General features: G+C 34.6%; 1 protein-coding gene across 1 annotated transcript in view; it reads right to left on the reverse strand.

The window, feature by feature from the left end:
- Nucleotides 1–407: 407 nt before the first annotated feature.
- Nucleotides 408–25176, reverse strand: part of NRK (Nik related kinase) — a 171934-nt gene continuing 147165 nt past the window's right edge. Inside the window, exons 20-29 of the mRNA XM_036306187.1 lie at nucleotides 24567–24738; nucleotides 23955–24110; nucleotides 22030–22173; nucleotides 19608–19766; nucleotides 15165–15269; nucleotides 13432–13574; nucleotides 12991–13140; nucleotides 10056–10215; nucleotides 6246–6385; nucleotides 408–3440 (exon numbers count right to left, since the gene is read on the reverse strand). Of these exons, the coding sequence (XP_036162080.1) occupies nucleotides 3345–3440; nucleotides 6246–6385; nucleotides 10056–10215; nucleotides 12991–13140; nucleotides 13432–13574; nucleotides 15165–15269; nucleotides 19608–19766; nucleotides 22030–22173; nucleotides 23955–24110; nucleotides 24567–24738 (1425 nt within the window). The 3' untranslated portion in view covers nucleotides 408–3344. The remainder of the gene's footprint in view (nucleotides 3441–6245; nucleotides 6386–10055; nucleotides 10216–12990; nucleotides 13141–13431; nucleotides 13575–15164; nucleotides 15270–19607; nucleotides 19767–22029; nucleotides 22174–23954; nucleotides 24111–24566; nucleotides 24739–25176) is intronic.

The raw sequence follows: 25176 nt of genomic DNA on the forward strand, positions 1-25176 counted from the left end.
ATAAGATTACCCTTTTGATAAGGTTCCTCCTCTTCTCCACAGGAATTCAGGACACTGGGGTGAGATGGGAAGTAAGTCAGCATTAAAACATGCTTGGGTTTAACCCACATCCTTTGAGTCTGTGTGTCTATGTAAAGTCCAACACACTTAGAAGAAAACTGATTAGTTCTAATTCCACCACTATACCCTGGAAGATTTTAGCCAGATTAATAATATACCACTAGTTGGCCAAAATTATTAATGGAACAATAGGCAGAACCCCTAACACCTTTTAATCAGTGTGTTATTATACACTTTAAGTAAATTAATATTCCTTAAATGAGTTCTAATTCAGAGGCATTAAGATAAGTATATTTCAAATAATGACATCCATCAATAATTCAATTTTTTTATTTTTAGAGGTTGAACAACGGTTCATTGAAGACTTTCTGATGAAACAATTAGCAATCTCAAAGATGATTTCAATAATTTTTTTAAAGTTAGAGCACAGACTAAATACAAATCAATTTAAATAAGCACATTTAAAAAGAATAGAAGAATACCTAAAAGTTCCCATTGAATTCATGTGGTATTATTCCTGGTTTTATGGATACTATCTTATATCTTAATTAAGTAAGACCTGGCAGAAAACAATTAGTGATTAATTTATATAGAGACTGGTAGCACTGAAAATGTTAAAATTTATGCATTCTAATGGTTTGTGTGTGTACATACATATGTAATTTCTGTTTTGCCTATTTTACTCTCTTAATCATGATCCTTTCTTACTGTTTCCTCTGAGGATCTTACCTTTCTTTAACATACTTAATCAGAGCTTTTCTTGACAATCCTTTTCACACATTTTCTAGTTTTCAAATATTTCCAATGATGCCTTTTATTTTAATAAAAGGGTTTTGATGAAAAAATTAAAGTACACTGAAATAAGACTTTCTCTGTCCCAATACTACTCACAACCTACCACAACATTCATGCTTCAAATCACAGAACTAGGGAATTGACTTGTCAAGTATCCCCCACCACATTTCTGTGATAGGCCAGGGCTTCCAGATGCTGCTGCTACAAGGTAAGGTGTTGATATAATTTCTTCTATTACAGTGCACTGACTACAACATTTCATTGTCCCTTCACTTACTTGTTCTAGCTGGCATATGGTATAAAAATTCCAGATGAATTAACATATAAATCAAAAATATTCATTACTTCTGAACCACTTTAAATATGTTCAGTCCTATTTGGCTACCCAACATTTCAATTTCTTCTTAATATATGATCACCTTGCTTTCTTCACTAAACACCTTATCCTTTAAAGCTCAGTTACCCATTTTGCAATCTCTCCGGCTTGTTTACTTTGGGACATTTCTGTATATGTAGCTCACTATTGTCTATGTGTATTAGAATAACAACCACAGAGTACAATGGGAGTTGACATCCTAAAATAGTTTACCCTCTTACTACCTTAAAATATGATTTTAACATAAAAGTTATTTTTGAAACTTAACTTTGAGTAAATATTTTGAAGAAAAATTAATTCCTAAAAGACTTGATTCTACATACTACTTAAATGAGAACATTTTCTGAAATTCAAACATAGCAAGCTCCATTTGCTCAGCGATGAGGTACTTGCACAAAGTTCCCCATGGCCTTTAAGGTGTACAAATTTATGATAATGAAGACTACTTCTAAGGAAATAATTTGACATGAAAGTTTTTTTTTTTCTTTTTAAACTACTGCATTTAAAAAGTTATTTTAATTGTAAACACTCAAGAATAAGCCAGTTTTAGGATCACATTATTGTATCACAGTAACAGAGATGTGAATCACATTTATTTTTTTAATTCATGGATTCGGGTTCACCTAAATTCTCACTATTGAGCTACTAAACTCTTGATATAAGTTGTTGTATCATCATTCCTGGCACTAAGATCCTAAGAAAATAACATGCTATCATGAAATCACACATAGTCAGCTGCTTTTGTATTTTGGTTAACCAGGTAGTTTGAAAATTATGATCCCACTAGCACTGGCTTCAGATTTTAGAAGCAGGCTAGAGGAATTATACTGAGGTAAACTTTGTGGTAGTTCAGTTGCCTCTCTATTGCCCCAGAACTAACCATGGTATTGAGGATGGATATGCAGAAATTATGCTTTTCACCAGGTGGCAGTTACCATAGGTGACCAAAAATCACCTTTGTATGGCATCTATAACATATATGGATGATAAACTAGCATAATTTTCAGCACTCTAAATTTGTAGGTTTGGGTATCTGAACAAAGTTTTATTTTTTCAAAATATTTTCATTATTTTTACCTAAAACATTAAGTCCCTACATGTGGATTTATCACTTTAGATAAATTTCCAATTTTACAGAAATAGAAATATAAAAGATAAATTTTAGCAGCTAAAATTTTTATTATATTTTTTTAATAACTGAAGGGAAACTTTTATATAGTTTTATCTGGGGTTGGGAAAATATTTAATGTCTGTTGGCCAGATAAGAATATTGATAAATCAACCAATTGGTTCTTGGGGTTAAAATTTGACTCCTACATTAAAGTATTAAAAAAATAAAGTAATTCTACAGTACATGTGTATAGGAGTTCAGTCCTGTATTCAGGCATGCAAGTGTATTATTTAAAAACCATAGGGGTTTTTAAAAACTATTGCACATTGTTGGGGGTTCTGAGGAAAATAAAGCATCTGAGGTTTAACTTTCTTCTTACCAGGAGAAAAACAGCTTAACATGCAGTGAAAAGAACACAACTGCTCTTTTACTGTGAGTTTAACTGCCATGGGGCAATGGGAAAATGGGTGGTCTTTTCCCCCTTTATCACTGTAGTTTTCTCCAGGCATATACGTTGTTCAACCTTAGTCTGGTTTATAGCATAGTCCTTGTTGTTTTCATTTCATAATCTAACATTTAGTTCTTTATATGACTTTGAAAATTCCTATATGGTTCATTTATACTCTTACTTTTTCTGAAAAAGCTTATTCAGTGCCAATTCTTTTGAAAACTACTTGAAATCTAACTCATTACAGGTTTCTTCACATATAGATACTGTCCAAACTGTCCAAAGAATAATGCTTGAATTCACAGTAACAAAAGTGACAAAGGTTGTGCAAAAGATATTGTACACCACTGGAGTACATAGAGCTTGCTACAGTTAATTTTATATATAAAGCTGCACTTCTCATTAGAACTATTATGTGCTACATTAAAAGTAAAGTATGTGATTTAACATTTCACTAATAATAAAACTGAATGCTAATTTAATCTCAGAATTTTTAAGATGCAAATTGCATATTTATGATGTTTGTAAATGGTGTAATCAATCATTGTAATCTTTTAAACACCATAATTGCTTTGGAGCTCTTCAAGTTTTCCAAGGGTCATAAAGTAAACCCGGCTGTGGTGATTGCTCAAAGTAGAGGTAAAGAATAGCTTTAAAAAGAAAGAAAGACACCATCAGTAAATGTTTAGTACATTGTAACCTGATATTTGTTAGATACAACTATAATTTCAATTTATCTGCATCAATCACTTAAAATATTAAGCTATACTGCTTTTCAGAATAGAATTTCTTCAATTTAAAGACTAAGAATTTTAAAATAGAATGTAGTCTAAATATATCTTAAAAAAATACCTTTTACCATCCTAATATATAAAAACCCAGGGTCCATAATGTCCAAAATGACCGAAGGCTTGACCGAATGCCAGGTTGCGTGCAGCAGGCTCTGATGAGCGGAACTGGTGAGCGGGCTGAACTGCTGACCTCTTGGGGAGAGAGAGAGGTGGGGCTGATCAGCAGTTACCACAGCTGCTGGTGAGGCCCAGAGAGAGAGAGAGAAGCAGGGTCTAATCTGCAGTCTCTTTCTGGGCCTCACCAGCAGCCAGGCCTCTCTCTCTCTGAGAGACCAGCAGTTCAGTCCCCTGGCCAGCAGCCTGGAGTGGCTGCTAATCAGCCCAGCCTCTCTGATCAGACCTAGAGATAGGCTCGGAGATGCTGACTGGCATAGAAACCGACCAATCAGAACCAAATCTGGGTAAACTGCGAGGGTTCTAATGGCTGTCTAGGAGGTGGAGCTTTTGACACTGACTGACATAGAAACTGACCAATCAGAACCTAATCTGAGTGAACTGAAAAGGCAGAACCTAAGGTGGGGGCTGAGGAGGGGTTTTCAGGGAAACAGCAGTTTGGTGTAAGGTGTAAGGAAGAGGTTCAATTTTTTAAAGACCAGTTTGGCAGTATAGTGCATATGGTTGGCTATCAGTCCAGATATAGGGATTATGTATTTTTGTCTGCCAAGAGCATCTCCTCCTGCTGAAAAAGGCCTTCCCTCCACTTTAAGCAACCCTATCTTACATAATCTATCTATACTAATAAAAGGGTAATATGCTAATTAGACTGGGTGGACCAGCCATCTTCCAGATGTCTGACTTCCTTCAGGACAAAGCCATGGTGGTGGGGGCGGAGGCAGAGGCAGTTAGGGGCAATCAGGACAGCAGGAGAGGGCAGGTGGGGGTGAGATCAGGCCAGGAGGGAGGGTCATTGGGGGCGAGATCAGGCTGGCAGGGGAGGGAAGTTGGGGATGAGATCAGGCTGGCATGGGAGGGCAGTTAGGGGTGATCAGGTAGGCAGGGGCAGTTAGGGGTGATCAGGCCAGCAGGGGAGAGCAGTTAGGGGTGAGATCAGGCTGGCAGGGGAGGGCCGTTGTGGGTGAGATCAGGCCGGCATGGGAGGGCAGGTGGGGGCAACATCAGGCTGGCAGGAGTGGGCAGTTAGGGGTGATCAGGCAGGTAAAGGCAGTTAGGGGTGGTCAGGCAGGCAGGCAGGTGAGCAGGTAGGAGCCAGTGGTCCCAGATTGTGAGAGGGATATCTGACTGCTGGTCATCCTCCAAGGGGTCCTCGATTGGAGAGGTGCAGGCTGGGATGAAGAAATAACCCCTGTGCAAGAATTTCATGCATTGGGCCACTAGTCCTATATAATAAAAGCCTAATATGCTAAGTGTCCGGTCATCCATTCAACCAATCAAAGTGTAATATGCTAATGATATGCTAAGGCCGCTGAACCTCTTGCTATGATGTGCACTGACCACCAGGGGGCAGAGAGTCAACTGGTCAACCAGCCGCTATGATGTGCATTGACCACCAGGGGAAAGACACTCTGACTGGTAGGTTAGCTTGCTGCTGGGCTCTGGCTGATCGAGACTGAGCAAGATGGGCCAGATAAACCCTGGAGCCCTCCCAAGGTCCCTCCCCAGCTGGCCAACCTTTCACATCCCTCACTGGCCCAGATCTTGCACAGGTGGGCTCCCTCATCCTGGCCTGCGCCCTCTCACAATCCAGCTGAGGGACCACCCCCACCTCCGAGTGCATGAATTTTGTGCTCCAGGCCTCTAGTATTCTATAAAATGGCACTATATTTAAACAAAATTATTTTTTTGTAGGTGACAATTATCTGGTAAAGTTTTTGATTAATTTTGGTTAACAATTCTTTGCTTAAAATCAACTTTCACTTGTTGATTTTCCTTTTTTAAATATAAGGAAATGATTAAATTATTTTGATGTTCACCATTGTTGCTGGCTTTTATGAAATTTTCTACTTGGTGCAATTTTAATTTTCTCTGTCAGTGGAATGCACTGACATCGATAGATTGACATTATGAGCTAAACTGATTGGCTTAGAGAGAAACATGTCATATAAATATGGTATGTGCCATAAACATAATTAGAATGGAGATGAAGAAACTAAGGCCCAGAAAGATTAATCAAACTTCAAGGTTCTTACACCTAGTCATGCGGCAGAGCCAGCACTGCATCTTAGGTCTATGTGACTTCAAACACCAGTTCTTTCCATTATATTACTTTACATTGAAAACTAGTACCTTTCCTTGAAGCACATTGCTTTACCCTGGCTGTTCTGATATTAAGTGAATCTTCTGTAATCTCTTCTAAATGTGATTGATTCCTAATCCTATTAGGATTATTTCTTCTTGTTATTATTTCTCATAATATAAGGACTGTAATGATTTTATTCAATGCATTTTTCACCTAAACTGATTGGGTTGATAAAATTGATTACATTACACTAATAGCCAAATTATAATTTTATTTTTCTTTCTTGTAAAATGAAAAAACTAATAGCAAATCCATCTTAAAGATTAAATGTAGTTTTAAAAGTAGTAATTTTTTTAGTTAATTTTCATTGTTTTCTTTATTTTTTCTTTTACTGGAGGATATATTACCTTGTCACCTCGGGTACACAGAAATCTCAGCTTCTTAATTGACCTGCGCTTCAGTTCACTTTCGAGAAGCCTTGATTGCAAAGAGCGAACTTCAATGGCCTTTTGGCCCCATCCTGTGGTTCGCTGTGTACATTCATATGCTATAATAAAAATTAAAAATTAGAAAAACACAAAATATTTCTAACAGAGATAGAAAATTATAACCACAGCCACTATTTGATTATTAAGAATCTGATTATTACAGTTCAGGTAAACACTTTATTTCCTCCTTCTATAGTCAGTCATTTGGCTATTATGCTGCTTAGCAGTGTTGTTTAAACCAGCTATTTATTGTTAGCATTGTGATCAATGCTGAATAACTATATCTAAATTAATTTTGCTACTCATATTCTCTAATACTGCAGAAAAAATCTAAGGGTTAATTCTACCCTGTTGATAGAAAGTCAAATCTACCCACAACCATTCTTCTTTTTACAATCTAGTTGAGGTACAACATTCCATAAGGTTTTGTAATTGTGTTCAAGTAACATACATGGAAAACTGACTAACTTTTCAAAATTAAAACTGTTAAAAATGACCTGCTCAAATGACTTTAGCAACTCTAATGTAGTTCAATGAATTACTATGTTATAAAGAGAAATAAAACTAACTTGATACTGTTAATGCTTTTTCTTTCTCAGGAAATTTTTATAAGATTTCAACTTTTATAACCTGTTTTATTTTACTTGGTGACAATAAAGATTATGATAATTGCTTTAAAGCAGAAAACCTAATCATGTAAATGGCCATACAGTCAGTTGGTGCTGTAAGGTTTTTTTTGACACAAGTGGCTGTATTATTTTTAAATGTTTAACTTTCAAGTTGATATTCTTTATGTACTTTATGGGGAGGCAAATTTCCATAAATAAATATAATCCTGCACTTAAAATAATATAAAAATTTTGAGTCAAGTTAAAATAGTCTAGAAAGCACTAAAACAAGATTCCTTCATTCTCATATTAACATGACTAAAATTAGAATTCAATTCATTAGATTTTTAATTTTCTTCTATTATAAAGTCAATAAAATCTGAGTTGATATAATTATAATTAAAATTTTCCCTTATCTGGCCACAAAAGTTCTAGGATAAGAATGGACCTGGAGAGTATTATGCAAAGTGAAGTGAGCCAGTCAGAGAAAGAGAAATACCATATGATTTCACTTATATGTGGATTCTAATGAACAAAATAAACTGATGAACAAAATAGAAACAGAATCATGGTTTTTCAGAAGGGAGGGTGTTGGGGGGGGGGACTGAGTAAAAAATGGTGAAAGGATTAAACAAACTGCCCCAAACCTCATTGAGAGACAACAGTATGGTCATTACCAGAGAGAAATGGGGATGGGGGAGGTAAGAGAGGGAAAATGGGGGGAGAAATGGTAATGGAAAGAAACATGAATTGGGAGGTTAACAAAGAATATATAGATAATGTATTATAGAATTGTACACCTTAAAACTATATAATTTTATTAGCCAATGTACCTCCAATAGATTCAATAAATGAATAAATAAACCAAAATTTAACTGGCCTATACATATGTATGTAAAATATGCATTAAAAATTCATGAAAAATTATGAAACTTTTATGAAAGTGACTTTTCATAGGCAGTGTGAGCCATTTTGAATCCCTCAACTAAAACTTAGCAAGAATTTATTATTTCTTGCTTCCTTTTACATTACATTTCCAAATATTTATGCACATGAAATTGACATAAACTTGTAATTAAATTGCAACCATATTTTATTGAAAGGAGATTTTACAAGCCCAATTTTAGACTAGAATTAAAATCACTCCAGATATGAGGAAAGCTATGGAATACATAGCTTGACTGATGGGAACAAGTAATAGTTTTTTGCCTATTCAGATTTGAATTTTTTCACCTATGTGAATACGTCATTAAAATTGAATTGTTGTCAACAACCACAGAGAGCAACAATTTCTAAACTTAATGCACAGCTTACTTGCAGAGTCAAGTACACAGTTCATATGGCATTACATAATTCCCAACTTAATTTTGAAACACTAATCTGCCACTTAACCTAGCTACCTGTTTATGAGGTGGAATCTAATGATTTGGGTTGGAATAGTTAGTGATATTTGCTGTGATTGTTAAGCTTCTATATCTATTTGAATATCTAGAGAAATGATCTTATTACTTAACACATTTAATATATCTCAAGAAAATGTAAAATTCAGATTGGGGAAATCTGGATCTAGGTTATCTTTAAATAACAAGTAGTTGTTTTTAGATAGAAAAAGAAATAATTTATTTCTTTAATATCAGTATTATACTGTAGTCTTTAGTATACCCTCAAAATGCTCTGAATACACAAACCAAAATAGCATGTCCTTATAGTGCTATAATTTATTTTACATATAAAGTGATGGTTTTCAAATTCTAACAACTAAAGTATTTTTGTTGTTTTAGGTCAGAAGTTGTCTTAAGGACAGGACCTGTACCAGATAACTTTTTAAGAACCCTTTGATTCATATGATTGCCTACTGGCATATATACCAGAGGTTTGTTCCGTTCCCCATTTAAATGGAATTTTCTTATTTCAGTTTCTGATTATCAAATTGAATAAAAAGTACCAGTGTAATGGTTAGATAAAGATTCATTATTTTCAGTTTCCTTTGCCCTAGGTCTATTAATTATATTGTAGGCATTTACCTTTCATCACTTAAAATGGTTTTAAACCCTCTGTGAGTTCTTACCTGTTTGAAGCAATTTGAGGAGGTTTTCAGGACAATCGTTAACAACATGTATGGAAAATAAAGGATTCTGCAGACACCATGCAAAGTGCTCTCATCCCATAATGAAAAAAATGTCAGTTAAAAAGCAGTTCTTTTAAACTGGTCTTTACAGCCACATGAGGATCACATTTAGCCCTTTAATAGAGATTTCAGAAGCTTCTGGCTTCTCTATTGACAAACTACCCTTCTCTTTTTTTTCTCTCTTCCCCTCTCCTCTTCTTCATTTGCTTCTTTAAACTCCTTCCCCTTCCAGGTATATTTATCCTCCTCAAACCATTCTACTCTCTCTAATGTTTTCACTCTCCATATACATTCTGTTCGCTATCTAGAATCACCTCTGTAGTCTCAGAGACATATACAAAAATCTCAAATTATTCAGATTTCTCAGATCTGCAGTGCTGCATTGGTCAGGAAGAAAAAATATCCTGGCCTGATGAAGACAAAAAGGCAGTTTTCTTTACTTTGCCATCTGGGTGGTACCTAATGGGCATTCCAGTAAGTCATATTTATCTCCTTGTAAATGAAGGATGATGAAATCTTAGTGACAGCCAATATGTCACAAAGTCAGTTTGTATTTAATTCTTTATGAGACTATTACTCAATAAACAGAACACTATTGACTATATGAAATAGAAACATTTTGCTCTTCTTTTAAGACTATTTGTCAGCCTCCTTAGAAAAAGGTAAATCCCAAAGTAAATGTGATAGAATGAACCATTTTCAACATCTGTGTAAAATCTGCAAGCAAAGGGAGTTAAAATATAATTATACATTATTGTGGAAAAAATTCCCTTTTTATTATACTTATAATATTATTGCAGATGAACAACTAAGCCAAAATCAGTCTCTTTATGGTAGGTTGTGGATTCATTAAGCGTATAACAAGCACATCACTTCACTAAGGGAACAACTATGCACTATCCCAAATTAACTCTATGCTTTGAAAAAGTATTACATATCAGAAAATGGAAGCTTCTATGGCATCATGTGAAAGAGGAAAATTTTTATACTTACCTACTGAAGATGGTATATCTTTCCACACTTCAAGGATCTTCTTGAAGAGTTGTTCATTTGCTTCCATAGAAAGGGCTTCAGCATTGAAGGTGAGCATCATGCCAATTCCCAAGGAATCAGGTAAAATGATGATATTCTGTGGTATAATGATTTCCAGGGGCTGGAATTATGTTTCATAAGGATTTATATGTCCAAAATTTGATCACTACTACTTTAATTGATGCAGATTGGTTGAGCAATAAAGATTAAAAGGGGTTCAAAGTGCAGGGAGGAAGACGAATTTTTATCTCAATATTAAACAGCATGCTACCCAACACTTAAAAAGAACCTTCCTTATGTCATAAAGTCATCACTACTTAATATTCTTCTTTATATTTAGGAAAAATCTTTGTTTGAAAAAAGCAGAGATTTATTTCCAATACACAAAAACTCATTGAAATTTTACAAAGTATTATGAATAATAATAGAATCATTATTACTTGTTATGGAGTTGGATTTCAGGACATTAATGAATACTTTAGTAATTAATGCATGAATCAAGTAACAAATACACAACAACGGGTTATACACAAACTCATTCAAATCAGAAAAGAAATAACTTCAGAATAGCTTGAACTTAAAATGTTTATAAGGGGCAATTTTATATTCTTCACTGCTTGAAATATGTCATCCTCCCTTCACAAAAATGTAATATTTCTTTCCAATTAATAAAATATTAAAATACCTTCAATACACAAATTCAGAGGTGTACTCAGAAATATCTAAGAATTTCTAAAATTCATAATGCATAAAATAATGTGACAAAATTTACCTAAACTACAGATATTGTCATGTTGATAGTATTTCCCTGAGAAATGAACAATTACATTCCTCTATCATTTCTCCAAATTAGTAAAATTACAGGATAAAAGCTCAGAAATTATACTTGCCAAACCCAGTGTACTCAGGCCAAGTGCTTGAGGCCATGTCTCAGCAACAACAATCCTTAAAACCAAAATGGGGACCCAGAGGCGAAAAGCAATTTTTATGCGTTCCCTGGGCACTAGCATGAGCAATTGAATCAGAAACTAGATGAAGGAAGAGAGAAAAATAAATTGCAAGAAAGAAGGTTGCCTCAAGAAAATTTGTTTAGAATAAAGGTGGACTGCTGTAAATTCAGACAGCCTGAGAGGTAGTTCTCTTGCTTCTCAGATAGTTCCTCAAGTAACCACATATTCTTTAGTATACATGGCTTCCTTGTAGCATTACAGCATTTGTAATCTAGCACTCTTGAAAAAATATTATTTTTAGTACATGCTGTTTCAGAAGACACTCTCCCCAACCTTATATTAGAGTCCTTTCTCATTTAGTGGGCCAAGACACTAGGGTGCTTAGCTAAAAATACTATTTTTGAATATACTTGAGATATCCTAATTAGGTCAGAAAAGTGTTGTGTTTTTTTTAACTCATCTTCTCTCCTTTCTTCCACAATAATTACCTGATTGCTTTCAAAAGCAAATAATTCTCCTTGCTTAATAGTCAAGTGGAACACGGGGTTTAATCTCCTTGAACTCTTTGAAATAAGTGTAAACTTGGACAAGTGCTGCAATGTTCAATACTGTACTAGCTTCAAAATAACACTATCTGACATGACATTTAAAAATAAGATGCAGGAAGCTATAGGAGATACCCCAACTGAAGAGTACTATAATATTTAAATAAAAATGAACTTGCACTTGCACTGATATTTAAGTGGCTTTAGCATGGCTTGGTCCAGTATTTTCCATATTATAAACAGGGTGATTTCTATATAATCATAGGTGACAACTGAGTAATCAGTTAATTATATTGTTCATATGACCAAACTTTTAAAAATGTCTCTACTAATGATCTATGTAATTTGTTATAGATGTATTAAATGGTCCTGAATATTATGCAAAATATCAGATTACTTTAGTGATTTAAAAGTACAGAAAGTCTTTTCTTGGACTTTTGTATAATGTTAAATTGCTAAAATTTTACTTGTTGACAAACTGGGGAATTAAGAAAAGGTGAAGCAGATTTGTTGGTTCAGCCCTTTTTTTTTCAAAAGAACAAATATCATTGCTATCAACAAATTTGAGACACAACATAATTATATTTTGTATGGCATGTTTGTGGGAGGGGGATTATGTTATGTTCCAGATTTTTATATAAATAATGTGTAGAGTGTTTTTACAACTCCCCATTTTTTTGATGTGTCATATTTTCACTATTTACAATTATTTAAGAGTTGAGGTGAATTAGCTTTGTAAATGCTGAATCCTTTGATCAGAAATTTTAATTATAATTGATACTACAAGATAACTTTTTATGATAATTTTTATATATCACAGTTAAAGTACTACAATCTGAATAAAGAAGGGTGATATACATAATAATGTTGCAATTGTGGTGGTGTCTTTTTTAGAGAATCTTTTAGTGCATTATAGGGTGCAGAAGGACTGAATTAAGGAATGCAAGCTCATATGCCTGTTAGTGCCAGTTATTATAAATACATAAAGATAAATAGAGAATGTATAGCATATATTCCATCTAAAAGGAGGCAGGCACAAATAATTTCCAATTGATAATGATTAGATAGTAATGTGGGTCTAATGTAGTCAGATCTTTTGGTTTATCAATAGAAGTCCAAATTTTTAAGTGTAAACTCTATTCATTTAAAAACAAAAAACATTGTGCCAAACTAACACTATTTGTCTACAGAACAGATATAGTTATCTGGACTAAGAAACCATCAGTGATTTTTGTTTATACATTACTACTTCCTGGCACTCTATACCTTCCTGGCACTCTATACTTACCTTTGAGGCCTCAATTCCAGTATAGATATTAATAATCATATTTTATTTCTTTAAGAGTTTGACAGTTGTGAAAAACTCAAATTGTGATAAACAATACTTTTCAAGGATCTTACGTTATTTGGCAGGGTCACATCAGACATAACCTCAGATTCTGCATCAATGATGTGATATCCATTTGCTGAGCTGAAGAAAATCTTTAGTCTTTTTTCAGAACCAATAGCCAGGTCAACTGTAACTGGCTTATGACCAAGTGTTGGAAATACCTGTAGATATAAAAGCAAATATGGCCAAAAGGCCAAAAATGACACTCTAAGGCAAAAATTCCCCTGCCCTTTGCTTAACAGGTTTATAAAACTCAGGTGATTGTAGAAAAAAAATCACATAATGTATTTAGAGACCTATGTATTGTAATTTTTATCAGATCTGTTACTACAATAAGAACAAAATTATATTTAGATCTTAAATATTGAGTTTCTCTTTGAAGGTCAAGTCTCTAATAATCGTAAGAGGCTTGTATGACCCTGCACTCTGTTTGCTGTCTTTAAATTCCTTGCCTTGAGCTTCAGCAAATGAAGGAGCTCATCTGGTCTCTTAAAATTGTTCGCTGGATCAGCTGCCTGTATTTTTGCCAGAATTCGTATACAGGCTTCATAGGACATGTAGTCTCCTTTGGAGTCTGCTGATTGATCAATGCATACTTGGTAGGGAATGAAAAAGGCCAGACATGTTAACCTACCATAAACTGGATGTACTCTAGGCTCCTATGGTTGCTAGTTCAAGGAAACAAGAAGCCAAATAGGATTCATCACCAAGTTCAGGTCACAGTGGAGGACTGAGCATCACAGGATTCATCATACTGTAGCCATGTGGTAGTATTCAAACATTTGGAATGAGGACTTGAACTAGGAACTGTGCATCAGGCTAGACAGACTGTTGGTACTTATCATCTTTGCTTTCCAGCTCCATACCAGGCAGCTTTGACCAATCAGCAGACACCCAAGAACAAACCCACATCCAAATACTGACAGCCAAACCAAAGCCCAATTTAGGGAGATCAGATCAGGGATGTGACTTTGGAAGGGCAGGCCCAGAATGTCTTTATAGTATTCTATATTACTTATAAAAGAATATATTTATTTTGCAAATAGACATTGAGGGACAGTCATAAAAATTAGCTTATCTTTATTGTATACATGTGATTTGTGATAAGTTTTGTCCTATAAAATATACCATGTGAAGAGATTTTAACCTAATATACAAAAGTATTTCATAAATACCTGGATGAGGTCTATCATGATGTGTTCTTACCAGCACACTGTAAAAAATTTGTAGATGTACCAACTTGTTCAAAATTACCTGGTACGTTTTCTAAATATATAGATTTCCAGGCCCCACTTTAGACCTACTAATTGGCTTGGGGTTGTGTTTGAGATCTAAACTTTTAGCAAATGAGCCAGATGATTCTGATATACACCCTAGATTAAGACTTTATATAATGCTGCTAATTTATTGATCAGTCCTCAATACTATGGACTAAGTATAAAATAATCCTATTTAAGTAGAATTCTGGAGCATTATAAAAAGACAATATAGATAAAAGGAGTCCCCAGTTTATGAGACTAGATTAAAAACTCATCCACAACCTAATTGTGTGGGATGACAAATGGTTACCTTAAGAGGCTGATCCATAGAAGTTTAGTTAAACCATATAAAAATAGAAATAATACTGGTAATCAAAATAAACCTAAGCACTATTCATTGCGATAGTTCTAGATAGAAATGTATTTGGAGTTTCAGCCTGGAAGGCTTATAGACCCACCTTTCTCTTCCCATCCCCCATCTATTAAAGTAAAGGCTTTCTCTCCCTTCATCCCTCTACCATTGGGTTCCACCCTCTAATATTGCCAAGCCTTTTCTTCTCCTCCATTTGCTCTCCAATGTCCACTAAAATTGGACAGGGACTTTCTCCATTTCAAGTCATTGGGATGGCATACAAAGCCTGTGTTGGGGCTCTAGAAGAGAAGGTCTTTATGTGACTACAGGAATTGGGAGTGAGGAGATGGTGTGGAGGTCCTCTAATGGGAGGGATCAGGGATTTCCCTCCACTTTTCTTTCCTTTGGTGCCTGTGAATTGTCTAAAAATGATTAAATGATAATGATTGACATGGTATATCCAAATTAAAATAACTAGAAGAATGGTATATATTTCTGCTACTATATTCTAAAATATTTTTTATGTTTACAATTTTTCAAAATAAAAACATTATCAAAAGGAAAAGGAAACCACTCACTTTAATAGCAGTGCTTTCGTCAAAGGACTTTGGTGCCCATGCATAAAGATGAATTGATGATTTCAAAGCAATTGCAATATATGTTGTTTCTTCATGTTGGACTACAGTGATAAAATACAAAGAAGTAGCAATGCCACAGAGTTAAAGAGAACACTCAAGTATTTATAGTTGCTATTGAAAAATTTAAAACCACAGTGTAAGACCACAGATCATATATTTTTAGAAAAGTCACCTGGTTACAATTTGTTGCTCTCCCCTCCCCTGCAAGGCAACAAAATCATTATGTAATTTAATGGCATGTAAGCATTAGCCTTCAAAAGCACTCAAAATTGTACACTGAAAACTACAGAACAGTATTCAAAGAAATTAAAGAAGCCTTAAATAAATGGGAAGACTTCTTTTGTTCATGCATGGGTAGACTTAACATTGTTAAGAGGGCAATATTCCCCAAAGTGATCCACATATTAAATGTAATCTTTCTTGAAATCCTAATGACCTTTTATGCAGAAATGCTAACGTTGGTTCTAAAATTCACATGGAATTGAAAGAGGCCCACATAGCCAAAACCATCTTGATAAAGAAAAAAAAAGTTTGGGAACGCACATTTCCCAATTTCAAAGCACTACAAGCTACACTAATTAAAATAGGGTAGTACTGACTGACATAGGATAGGCATGTAGATCAATGGAGAATTAATGGGAATCTACAAATAAATCAATAAATCTCTGGTCAATGATGTCAAGACCATTCAATTAGGAAAGAATAGACTTTTATATAAATGTTACTGGGAGAATTTAATATCCACATACAAAAGAGTGGGGTAAAAGTATGTTTAAAGTTGTTCATATGAAAAATAATACAATTACTGATAAATAATAACACAAGAATGAACTCTGTGAACTCACAACTGTAAACCTACTTTTGCCCCACATTAGTTATAGAATGCATGCTTAAAGGTGAGCAACACAAAAAATGACTTTAAAAAGAATAAAAATAAATCATAATGAATGGCAATGTTCTCAAATGGAATGCTAAAATTTTGAATACAGAAAACAAAATAGATTTTTCTGAATTGAAATATGTGAAATAAGCAATTAAACAGCAAAACAACAACAACAAAAAGAAAACACCCAAAAAACAAAACACCAACAGGATGAATGAACCTTGAAAATATAAGTGATGGAAGCCTCACCAAAAAAAAACCCAAACCTCATAATGTGTGATGCATTTAAATAAGTTGTCCAGGATAGACAAATTTATAGTAAAATAAAGTAGATCAGTGGTTAATGAGAACCCTGAGAAAGAAGAAGATACCTAGCAAGAAAGGCTCCTAGTGGCTAACTTGGCTCAAATTTAAAAGCAGAGCCTAGTAGCTGTTTCTAAATAAAGGTCCTGTGCACAAACTGCACTTCAGGGAGAAGCCTACAATGAACTGCCTAACACAGTGTGTTCCTGACAGCTGAGCCAGCCCTTAGAAAGGAATTTATGAAATTGTATTTCAGCCAATAAGACTGAGGCTTTCTCCATCCAATTGGAGTTGCACAGCTATATCCCTATTAGCATTTTCACCAACCAATCAGAGTGGGTCCGATTGACCATCAGGACATTGCCTTTGGGCCCAAACTGATAGGATTTTGAGTGCTAATTAGCATGTGGATGGACAAATCTTGGACCAGCTGTGGGGACTTCTGTCTATAAGTCAGTCCTCCTCTCCTTTGGATAGCACACTTTCACTTTTCATTGAAGGTTAAAGACCACGTTTCCCTAGATGGAGCTGAAACACCTAAGACCAGACCAGAGCAGGTGGAGCATACCAGACTAGAGTAGATTTGTCTAGGCCAGTGGTCGGCAAACTGCGGCTCGCAAGCCACAGGTGGCTCTTTGGCCTCTTGAGTGTGGCCACGAAGTTTCAATCGCACTGTACCTGTGCACCCGCACGTGGTATTTTGTGGAAGAGCCACACTCAAGGGGCCGCAGTTTGTCAACCACTGGGCTAGGCTGAGAGGGAACTAGCCCCAGGGCTGTCCCTCCTAGGGCTGCATTGCTCAGTGCCTCTCCCCAAGGCTTCCTCACAGCCATGCTGTTTCACAGACATTGTGCTTCATAATTGAGCTGTAACACTATTGAGCTGTTCCACAGCTGTGCTAGCCATAACTTATTACAATTGGCTGTGTGTACTGAATAAAGTTCCCTTTTTCACTGCACCCCGAAATGGGAATGCCTGTTGGCATTTAATTGGAGCCACGGACCATCAGGCAACATTACCCAGGACTGTGAGAGGAGAATAATGTGAATGTAAGACTAATTGAATGTGGAAAGGTTGCTAATGGCTATGGGATTTTATTGGCGGTGGACGATGAAAATTAGATTAAGGTGATGGTTATTATACAACTCTATAAACATTCTAAAATTGTATACTATTAGAGGGGTACACTTTATGGTAAATTATTTCAATAGTTTCTGCTTTGTGCTCTTATTTGGCAGTGACATTAATTCTGTCCTCTCTAGCCAGACTTCATCTGAGACCAATATATATAATATAAGGTCTCTCTCTCTCTCTCTCTCTCTCTCTCTCTCTCTCTCTCTCTCTCTCTCTCTCTCTTTCTCTCTCTCTCTCTTTCTCTCTCTCTCGTTCTTTCTTTTTTTTGCACTGTTCCCAAGATGGTCAAAGAAGTATGATTACTACGCCCCCAACAAGCAAAGGAAATCTACTGTTCCATTTGTCAGTAGGGCAAATATTTTTGTTTTTTATAAGAACAGGGATGGGTTGGAATGGGGTCAGCCAGAAAAACTAGACTTAGCTAGTCCTTCCGCTTACCAAGAGCCCAGATTTGCAAGTTGGTTGGTTACCTTTGTAATCTCTCTCTCTCTCTTTCTCTTTCTCTTTAAAAAAATATATTTTATTGATTTCAGAGAGGAAGGAAGAGGTAGAGAGAGAGATAGAAACATCAATGATGAGAGAGAACCATTGATCTGCTGCCTTCTGCATGCCCCACACTGGGGATTGAGCCCACAACTTGGGTATGTGTCCTGACCTGGAATCGAACCTCAACTTTCTGGCTCACAGATTGTCACTCAATCATTGAGCCATGCCTACTGGGAAACTCTCTCTTATTGAACTAAAATATTTATAAGTTGGTGGTAAGCAGTTCTGTTATATAAATTCCTGGGTTACCATTGGGGGATGTCATTCACCTCTGGCTACAAAATTTACATAATATACTTTGAAGGAAAGTAGTGATACATAAAAGTAGAAAAGCCTGGTTAATGTGGCTCAGTGGTTGAGCATTGACCCATAAACCAGGAGGTCATGGTTTGATTCTGGCCAGGGCACATGCCTGGGTTGTGGGCTCAATCCCTAGTCAGGGGTATGCAGTAGGCAGCTAATCAATGATTCTCTGTTACCATTGATGTTTATATTCCTCTCTCCCTTTCCCTTCCTCTCTCTGAAATAAATTAAAAAAATTTAAAAAAGATAAAACTAGAAGAAAGTAATGTATTTATTTAATGCCCAATTCAGGTACTCATTTCTCTCTTCAATGGTGTACATGTACACATGTACACACATATGTAAATCTATCCTGGGAAAGCCTCATTATATGAAGAGCAGAAATGATTAGTCAGGATAGAAATACCCTGATGCATCTCATACTAGGTGATCCCACCTATCTTTTACTTATGTCACTAGTTCTGCCTAAAGGGGCAATTAGTGAAGAGGAAAGAAGGAAATGAAGGCTGAGAGTAGAGGAAATTTGCTTTAGAAACATAACAAAATGGGATAACATTACTTCCCAGTTGTTGACCGATTGAGAGTAGGATTCTGAGGCCCTCGAGTTATTACTCCATTTCACAGTGAATGATTTTGAAGAGGCAGGGATATGAAAACATGCTAATCAGACAGGAAATATTAAAGAATCATATTCATGAATCTCAACAGTGGGGAGCAAGAGCCAGAAGACCATAGGAAACTTTTTCTTTTGACTTATTGTAGAATTTCCTCATCAGTGTTAAAAGGGATTTGCTAATTAAAAATAAAAGGAATTATTATATCATTCTATTTTATTGCTATTTAGAGGAAAGATAATTTCATATAAATAATCTTGTGTGTTATTGAAGAAACACTAAAGCATTATATAGTTGAAGTTATATAGAAACAGGAAAATAATAGTTTATATGGAGTAATTAGAGTGACTGAGAAGAGGAGAAAGGTGAGAAAGTAAACCAAATTTAACTTCTATAGCTATTTCAGTCAATCCATATTTTTTCAGTAACAGCCATAAGTGTGGCATAAAAATCCTGGAAAATGTGGCAATAAAATTCACTCATTTTTGTATATGAAGTTGAAACTTTGCCCTTTTTCTGCCTTTCATAACAATGTACTTCACCAAGTGAAGGGAATCAAAATTTGTATACTATAGTAAATATGAAATGGGACTTACGAACACTGAAGTGTTCACAGCCTGTCAACTTATCAATAGCTTTGCAGGCTTCCTCTGTCTTTAGCATTTCCTCTTGTCTTCTTTTACTTTCTGGATCATCATTCAAAATCTTGTTCCTCAGCCAGGTCAGATAATACACCCGAAGTCTGTTTTTATGGCCTGATGGGTTAAAAAACAATATAGTGTTTCAATCTATTTTATTCATATACTAAAAGAATAAAAAGTAAAGGCATTCTGCCTTTGTAACCAAATGTTTTCATTAGGGTAAAAAGCACTTTTAAAAAACTGTACTGCATCAGTCTTCCCTTCTGAGTTTGTAAATGTGATAGCAATGTTTCTCACTTCCAAAAGATAGTAAAAGTTCCACCAGCTACCTATGTGCCTGTCTGAAGTGAATGTAAAATATTTCTTTGGGGCAGGTTAAGACTGCCACTATGCAGGCAACAGAATTACCATCCATTCATTTGTATCTTGGCTTTCATCTAAGTCATGATCCTTCTAGGATTCAAAGATGGAGAAACTGCCCCTGGTATTGGGAATGAATGAGAGGGCAGCCTAATGTATTCACTGTTAGACATTCAGGGACAGTAGGATGGATCTCTCTGTGCTCTTTCATTTTGGCATATTTACAAACTAGTTGAATGGTTTTATTATTTTTTCTCAACCCAATTTATCTTTAATATTAATTTTCTAATTATAAATTCCATCAACATTTTATAATTCCTTCAGGAAAACCTGGCCATTAAAATTTCATGTTTTTTAGTGGCTTTATATTCATTTTAGGGTTTATGATTAAAAGATTTCTAGGCCCAATAATATGATTCTTATTTATAAGATAAATCTTAAATATAGTTTTATATGATACTTTAAAAAACAATGTTAGAATTCAGACATCCATATCTGTTGCCATTCTATTCTTAAATGGTAAAATAAATGTGTGCGCTAAACTATTAGGCATATTTATACATGATGTTCTCTGTACTATCTGAGGCAAAAATAATCCACATTTGAAAAAATTTTCAGCTTTAAAAATGGCACATTTAGGTTAGAGAAAGCTGAATAAAAAGTAAAGCACTGTGTTATCCAGCCACCCAGGTATTTTCAAATGTTGCTAAATGTTGCTTTTATGTACATCAAGGAGTTATAAATGAATGACTGTATAATCTGATAAGAATTGTGAGGTTTTAGCATCTATAGAGGATTTTATTCTCTTACTAAAACTTAAAGCAAAGTTAATCATATTTAAGAATACAGATAAATATTAATCAATGTACAATATGGCTATTAGGTATAGGCTGGAAGTATATAAACATATCTAAATGACTGCATTTAGCATCATTTTATTCTACACTCAAACCATTTTTAAAATTTTTCTGTCCTTTTGTCTGCCATCTTTGGCTTATAGTCAGTTTTAATGCTAACACTACTAACATCCATATACTTGCTCTCTCATATTAAAAGGTTCAAGCTCAGACTGACCAAAGCTAAGAAATTCAACTACTATATGAATAGAGTGTAGAGGCCTTAGAGCAGTGGTTCTCAACTTTCCTAATGCCGCGACCCTTCAATACAGTTCCTCATGTTGTGGTGACCCCCAATTTCATTGTAACAAATTGAACATAATTAAAGCATAGTGATTAATCACAAAAACAATATGTAATTATATATGTGTTTTCCGATGGTCTTAGGCGACCCCTGTGAAAGGGTCGTTCAACCCCCAAAGGGGTTGCGACCCACAGATTGAGAACCACTGCCTTTGAGGATCCAGTCTAGTTACTAACCCTATCCATAAGCTTTTATGATAAGTTTGTGCCAGGGACAACACAGTATCATTTTTATCTATTTACTTCATTCTTTGTTGCTTCGAATACATCACAAGAAAGGTATATAGTGGATGTTAGTGTGGTTATGTGTGCATGGGTGGGTGGAACTGTGAGTTGTGAAGTAGTAGGTGGATAATCAGAAAAGACCTGAGTGCTGGCCAGATGGCTCAGTTGGTTAGAGCGCCATTCTGGCATATACCAAAAGTTTGCAGGTTCAATCCTTGTCAGGGCAAGTAAATGAGACAACTGATCAATGTGTGTCTCTCATCTCTCTTCTCTCTCTCTCTCTCTCTCTCTCTCTCTCTCTCTCTCTCTCTCTCTCCCCTGCTCTAAAATAATTAATAAAACACATGGCTTTTCTTATAATTGACCTAGGTTAGGTGTATTGCAATCAAATATACAAATACCAAAGGAAAGTCAGAAGTTAGTTTAAATTATAAATGGGTTAAAAAAATACTAGTGGAAAGTCTGGTGTCCCAAATAAATGTGATATTTAAAGTGCTTTCCTATTAACACCTTCTCCTGAGAAAGTCTTTAACCCAGTTTGAAACCTAATTAATTTGTATAATTATTCAGCTAATTTTAGTTCTTAAACAAACCCGAGATAGTAATCAGCAAATTGAGTGGCTCTACAACTTGAATCTGACGAAATGGTCTTCGTTTTATAAGTTTTGTAATATCTGCCTTTCCACTTCTGTCCATAAGATACAGATTAGATCTGGTTCCCAACAGCAAATTCACTCCTGTTTATATATAAAAAGAAAAGTTCTATATTAGCTCAGATTATATTTTTATAATGAACTTTATATTAGTATTTTTGTTATGCCAATGTTCTGATTTATATAAAGGTGGCGTATCATTTTAGGCTAATGTTAACCTTATTCTGTGTAAAAATGGAATGTCTACGAACAGAACAAATTTCATTGAAATACATACAAATATAGAAGATAATACCCTTTGGCAATATTGTACTGGCTGGTGTCTAGTGTGCCATATTTTATCTCAGAACCCTTAGTTGTGTCCCAAACTTTATAAAAATCAATCAACCCCTTGGAAAGTTACCATTAAATATTAAAGATGTCTAGCACCTACAAAGATATCAATTCAGTTGATTTCTCATTTCTAACTATATCTATGGGTTTTAATGTTTTGAAAATAATTATATGTACACTGATTTAAAATGGAATGATTCTGTGTTCATACTACATATATTAAAATATTTACATTGCAAAAAGTCTATTAAATTAATCCCTACTTTTGTGTATTTAAATTTTGAGACTTTTTGTCTGCTGGTTCTAGTCACTCAAAAAACAATAACAAACAAACAAACAAAAAACATATAAGCACTGTTTTAAAATACCAGAATGACAAAACTGAAATAGAAGATTAAACTAAAGTTCGAATGTACTTCAAACCACTGTGGGAGTTTTCCTCCATATCCTAAGACACAGGGGAAAATCAGCAAGGTAATATAAGAAAGATTACTTCAATAGGTTCCTTCTTCTTGGAGAATATTTTTCTCTAGGGGTAAAGGCAAGGATCTCTGCCTTCATTTTCCCATTCTGTCTTTTACCAGTTCTATAAGTAATGCCTAGGCCAGTGGCAGATTTACAAACTACATTTTTCTCCCACAGGGGAATCTGAGAGGGAGAAGGAAGTACAGTCAATTTTTACTGTAATCTCTTGTTTTTCAAAATAATTTTTCACAAATAATGAAAATTAATTACTAGGCATGAACTGGAATGATAATGAAGTAAACTTGGTTTTCTTAAATCTGATACATTACATTAGCAAAAACTTTGAGGATGTTAGATTTTAACCTAGGTTGTTCAATCCTTATAACTATAATGTCCACTACATTGCTCTATTTTTAATATAAAGTTCTGTACCATGTTCAATCATATATGAAGTAAAATCTATGAATTTGAAAATTGGAGATTGGCATTTCCTTTGGATTTACCCTCTTCTTCTGTTCATTTATTGTTTCATTTATGCTATAAACTGGCTTAAGGTAAAATATTGTCTCAGTACTACTAATATGGTTATATTAGTAATTCATTCTTCTAGAATAAAGGACTGAAAAAGTCTATCAAAGATATAGAAGTAACTTTCTCAACAAATTCTCAAGATTATTTTAAAACAAGAACTTGCAGAAATATTTCTTGTAATATCTCATAAGTTATATGCTGCACATCTTCTTATATTAAAACATACTAAGTTCAAAAATTTTAAAAAATCATAACCTAATTCAATTTTATATTTCAGTTCAGTTAATTCAGGTTAAAAAGAGAAAATAGAATGAAAAGGTAGGGAACACCAATTCAAACATCAAACTACATTCAGTGAAGATAAATCAGCAAAAAAGAGCAAATTAATTATATAAATATATTTTTTAATTTCTTGGTAATGATTTGGTAATAGAAAATAAATGTTTTATACCTATTATTTTTTTCACAGCTTTATTACATAGATAAAATATAATCTTCAAAGAAGCAACAGCTCATTTTAAAGAAACCAAACTCACCCCACAAAGAACCACAGCAGATCTCAGAAGTAAATTCCTTTTCATACATGTGGATTAGTGGTTTTTTACATGCAGTAGAGACATATAGTGGGTTAACATTTACTTCAGAGGTTTTCTTAGGTGATTTCTCAGGTACTTCCACTAATCCAGTATATACTGTGAAGAAGTAAGGGGATTATATTGAGAGAAATTACTAATGTTCACACAATACATGCTTGCGTGTTTCCACAAATGAGACACAGCCCCGATAAGTTCCTTTTTTTCTATGGCATTTTATTTTTTAAATGTAGGTATCATTTTTGTAACTCCTAAACCATCAGATAACACAAATCATGACAGTTCAAATACATTTCTGAATATAAATGTATTTCAAGTTACTGTGCTTAGATTGAAAAAAAAATTACAAATGAGGGACTCAATTTTTCAATTGTAGTTCAAATTTAGGTGCCATATAGACTCAGAGAAGAGTAGATTTTTAAAGCTTATATCCATCTGGCTTATTGTCAACTGAATATCAGGATGATTTAATTCTTTTCAAATCCTGAACTAGTGGCCAAACCCTGTATTTAATATGTGAAAAGACATCAGCATTTGGAGATTAAACACACTTACAAATGGAATTGGTAAATTCAGTATTTGCAGCACTCCCAGAAATGTTGAAAGGAGATGAGTGACTGGCAGAAAAACCTGATTCTGTTGATGCTTCTGATATGTCTATACTGTCATTCTCATTATCAGGTGTTGAGGCAATGGTGTTTGAGGTCCCACTTCTGCCAACTGATTCCTAAAAGATGAAAAATTAATTTGGATTTTACTAGGAACTTAACGGTGAGAGAAATACAATATTCCTGGGGTTCATTTGAAAAATAGAATGCAAAATTTGTTAATATCTATAATTCTGCACCTATGTAAAATGCACATTTGCCAGATGAACCCAACAATTTCATCTGAAAGAGAGACACAAGTTATGTTGAGATAATTTATATCACAGGATAAATTCAAGGAGCTTGAAGTCTCTAACTATAAAATTTAGAAACCTAACATTTGTGAAATTTTTACTATGTACTAGGTACTCTGCTGGACATCTCTACTCCAACAAACTAGAAAACCTGAAGGAAATTGACATATTCCTAGAAAAATACAACCTTCCAAAAAATCAGGACGAATCTAAAGATATCAATAGGACAATAACTATGGAAGAAATTGAAGCAGTCATCAAAAA

Source organism: Myotis myotis, unplaced genomic scaffold (assembly GCF_014108235.1).
Source record: "Myotis myotis isolate mMyoMyo1 unplaced genomic scaffold, mMyoMyo1.p scaffold_m19_p_4, whole genome shotgun sequence".
Classification (NCBI taxonomy): domain Eukaryota; kingdom Metazoa; phylum Chordata; class Mammalia; order Chiroptera; family Vespertilionidae; genus Myotis; species Myotis myotis.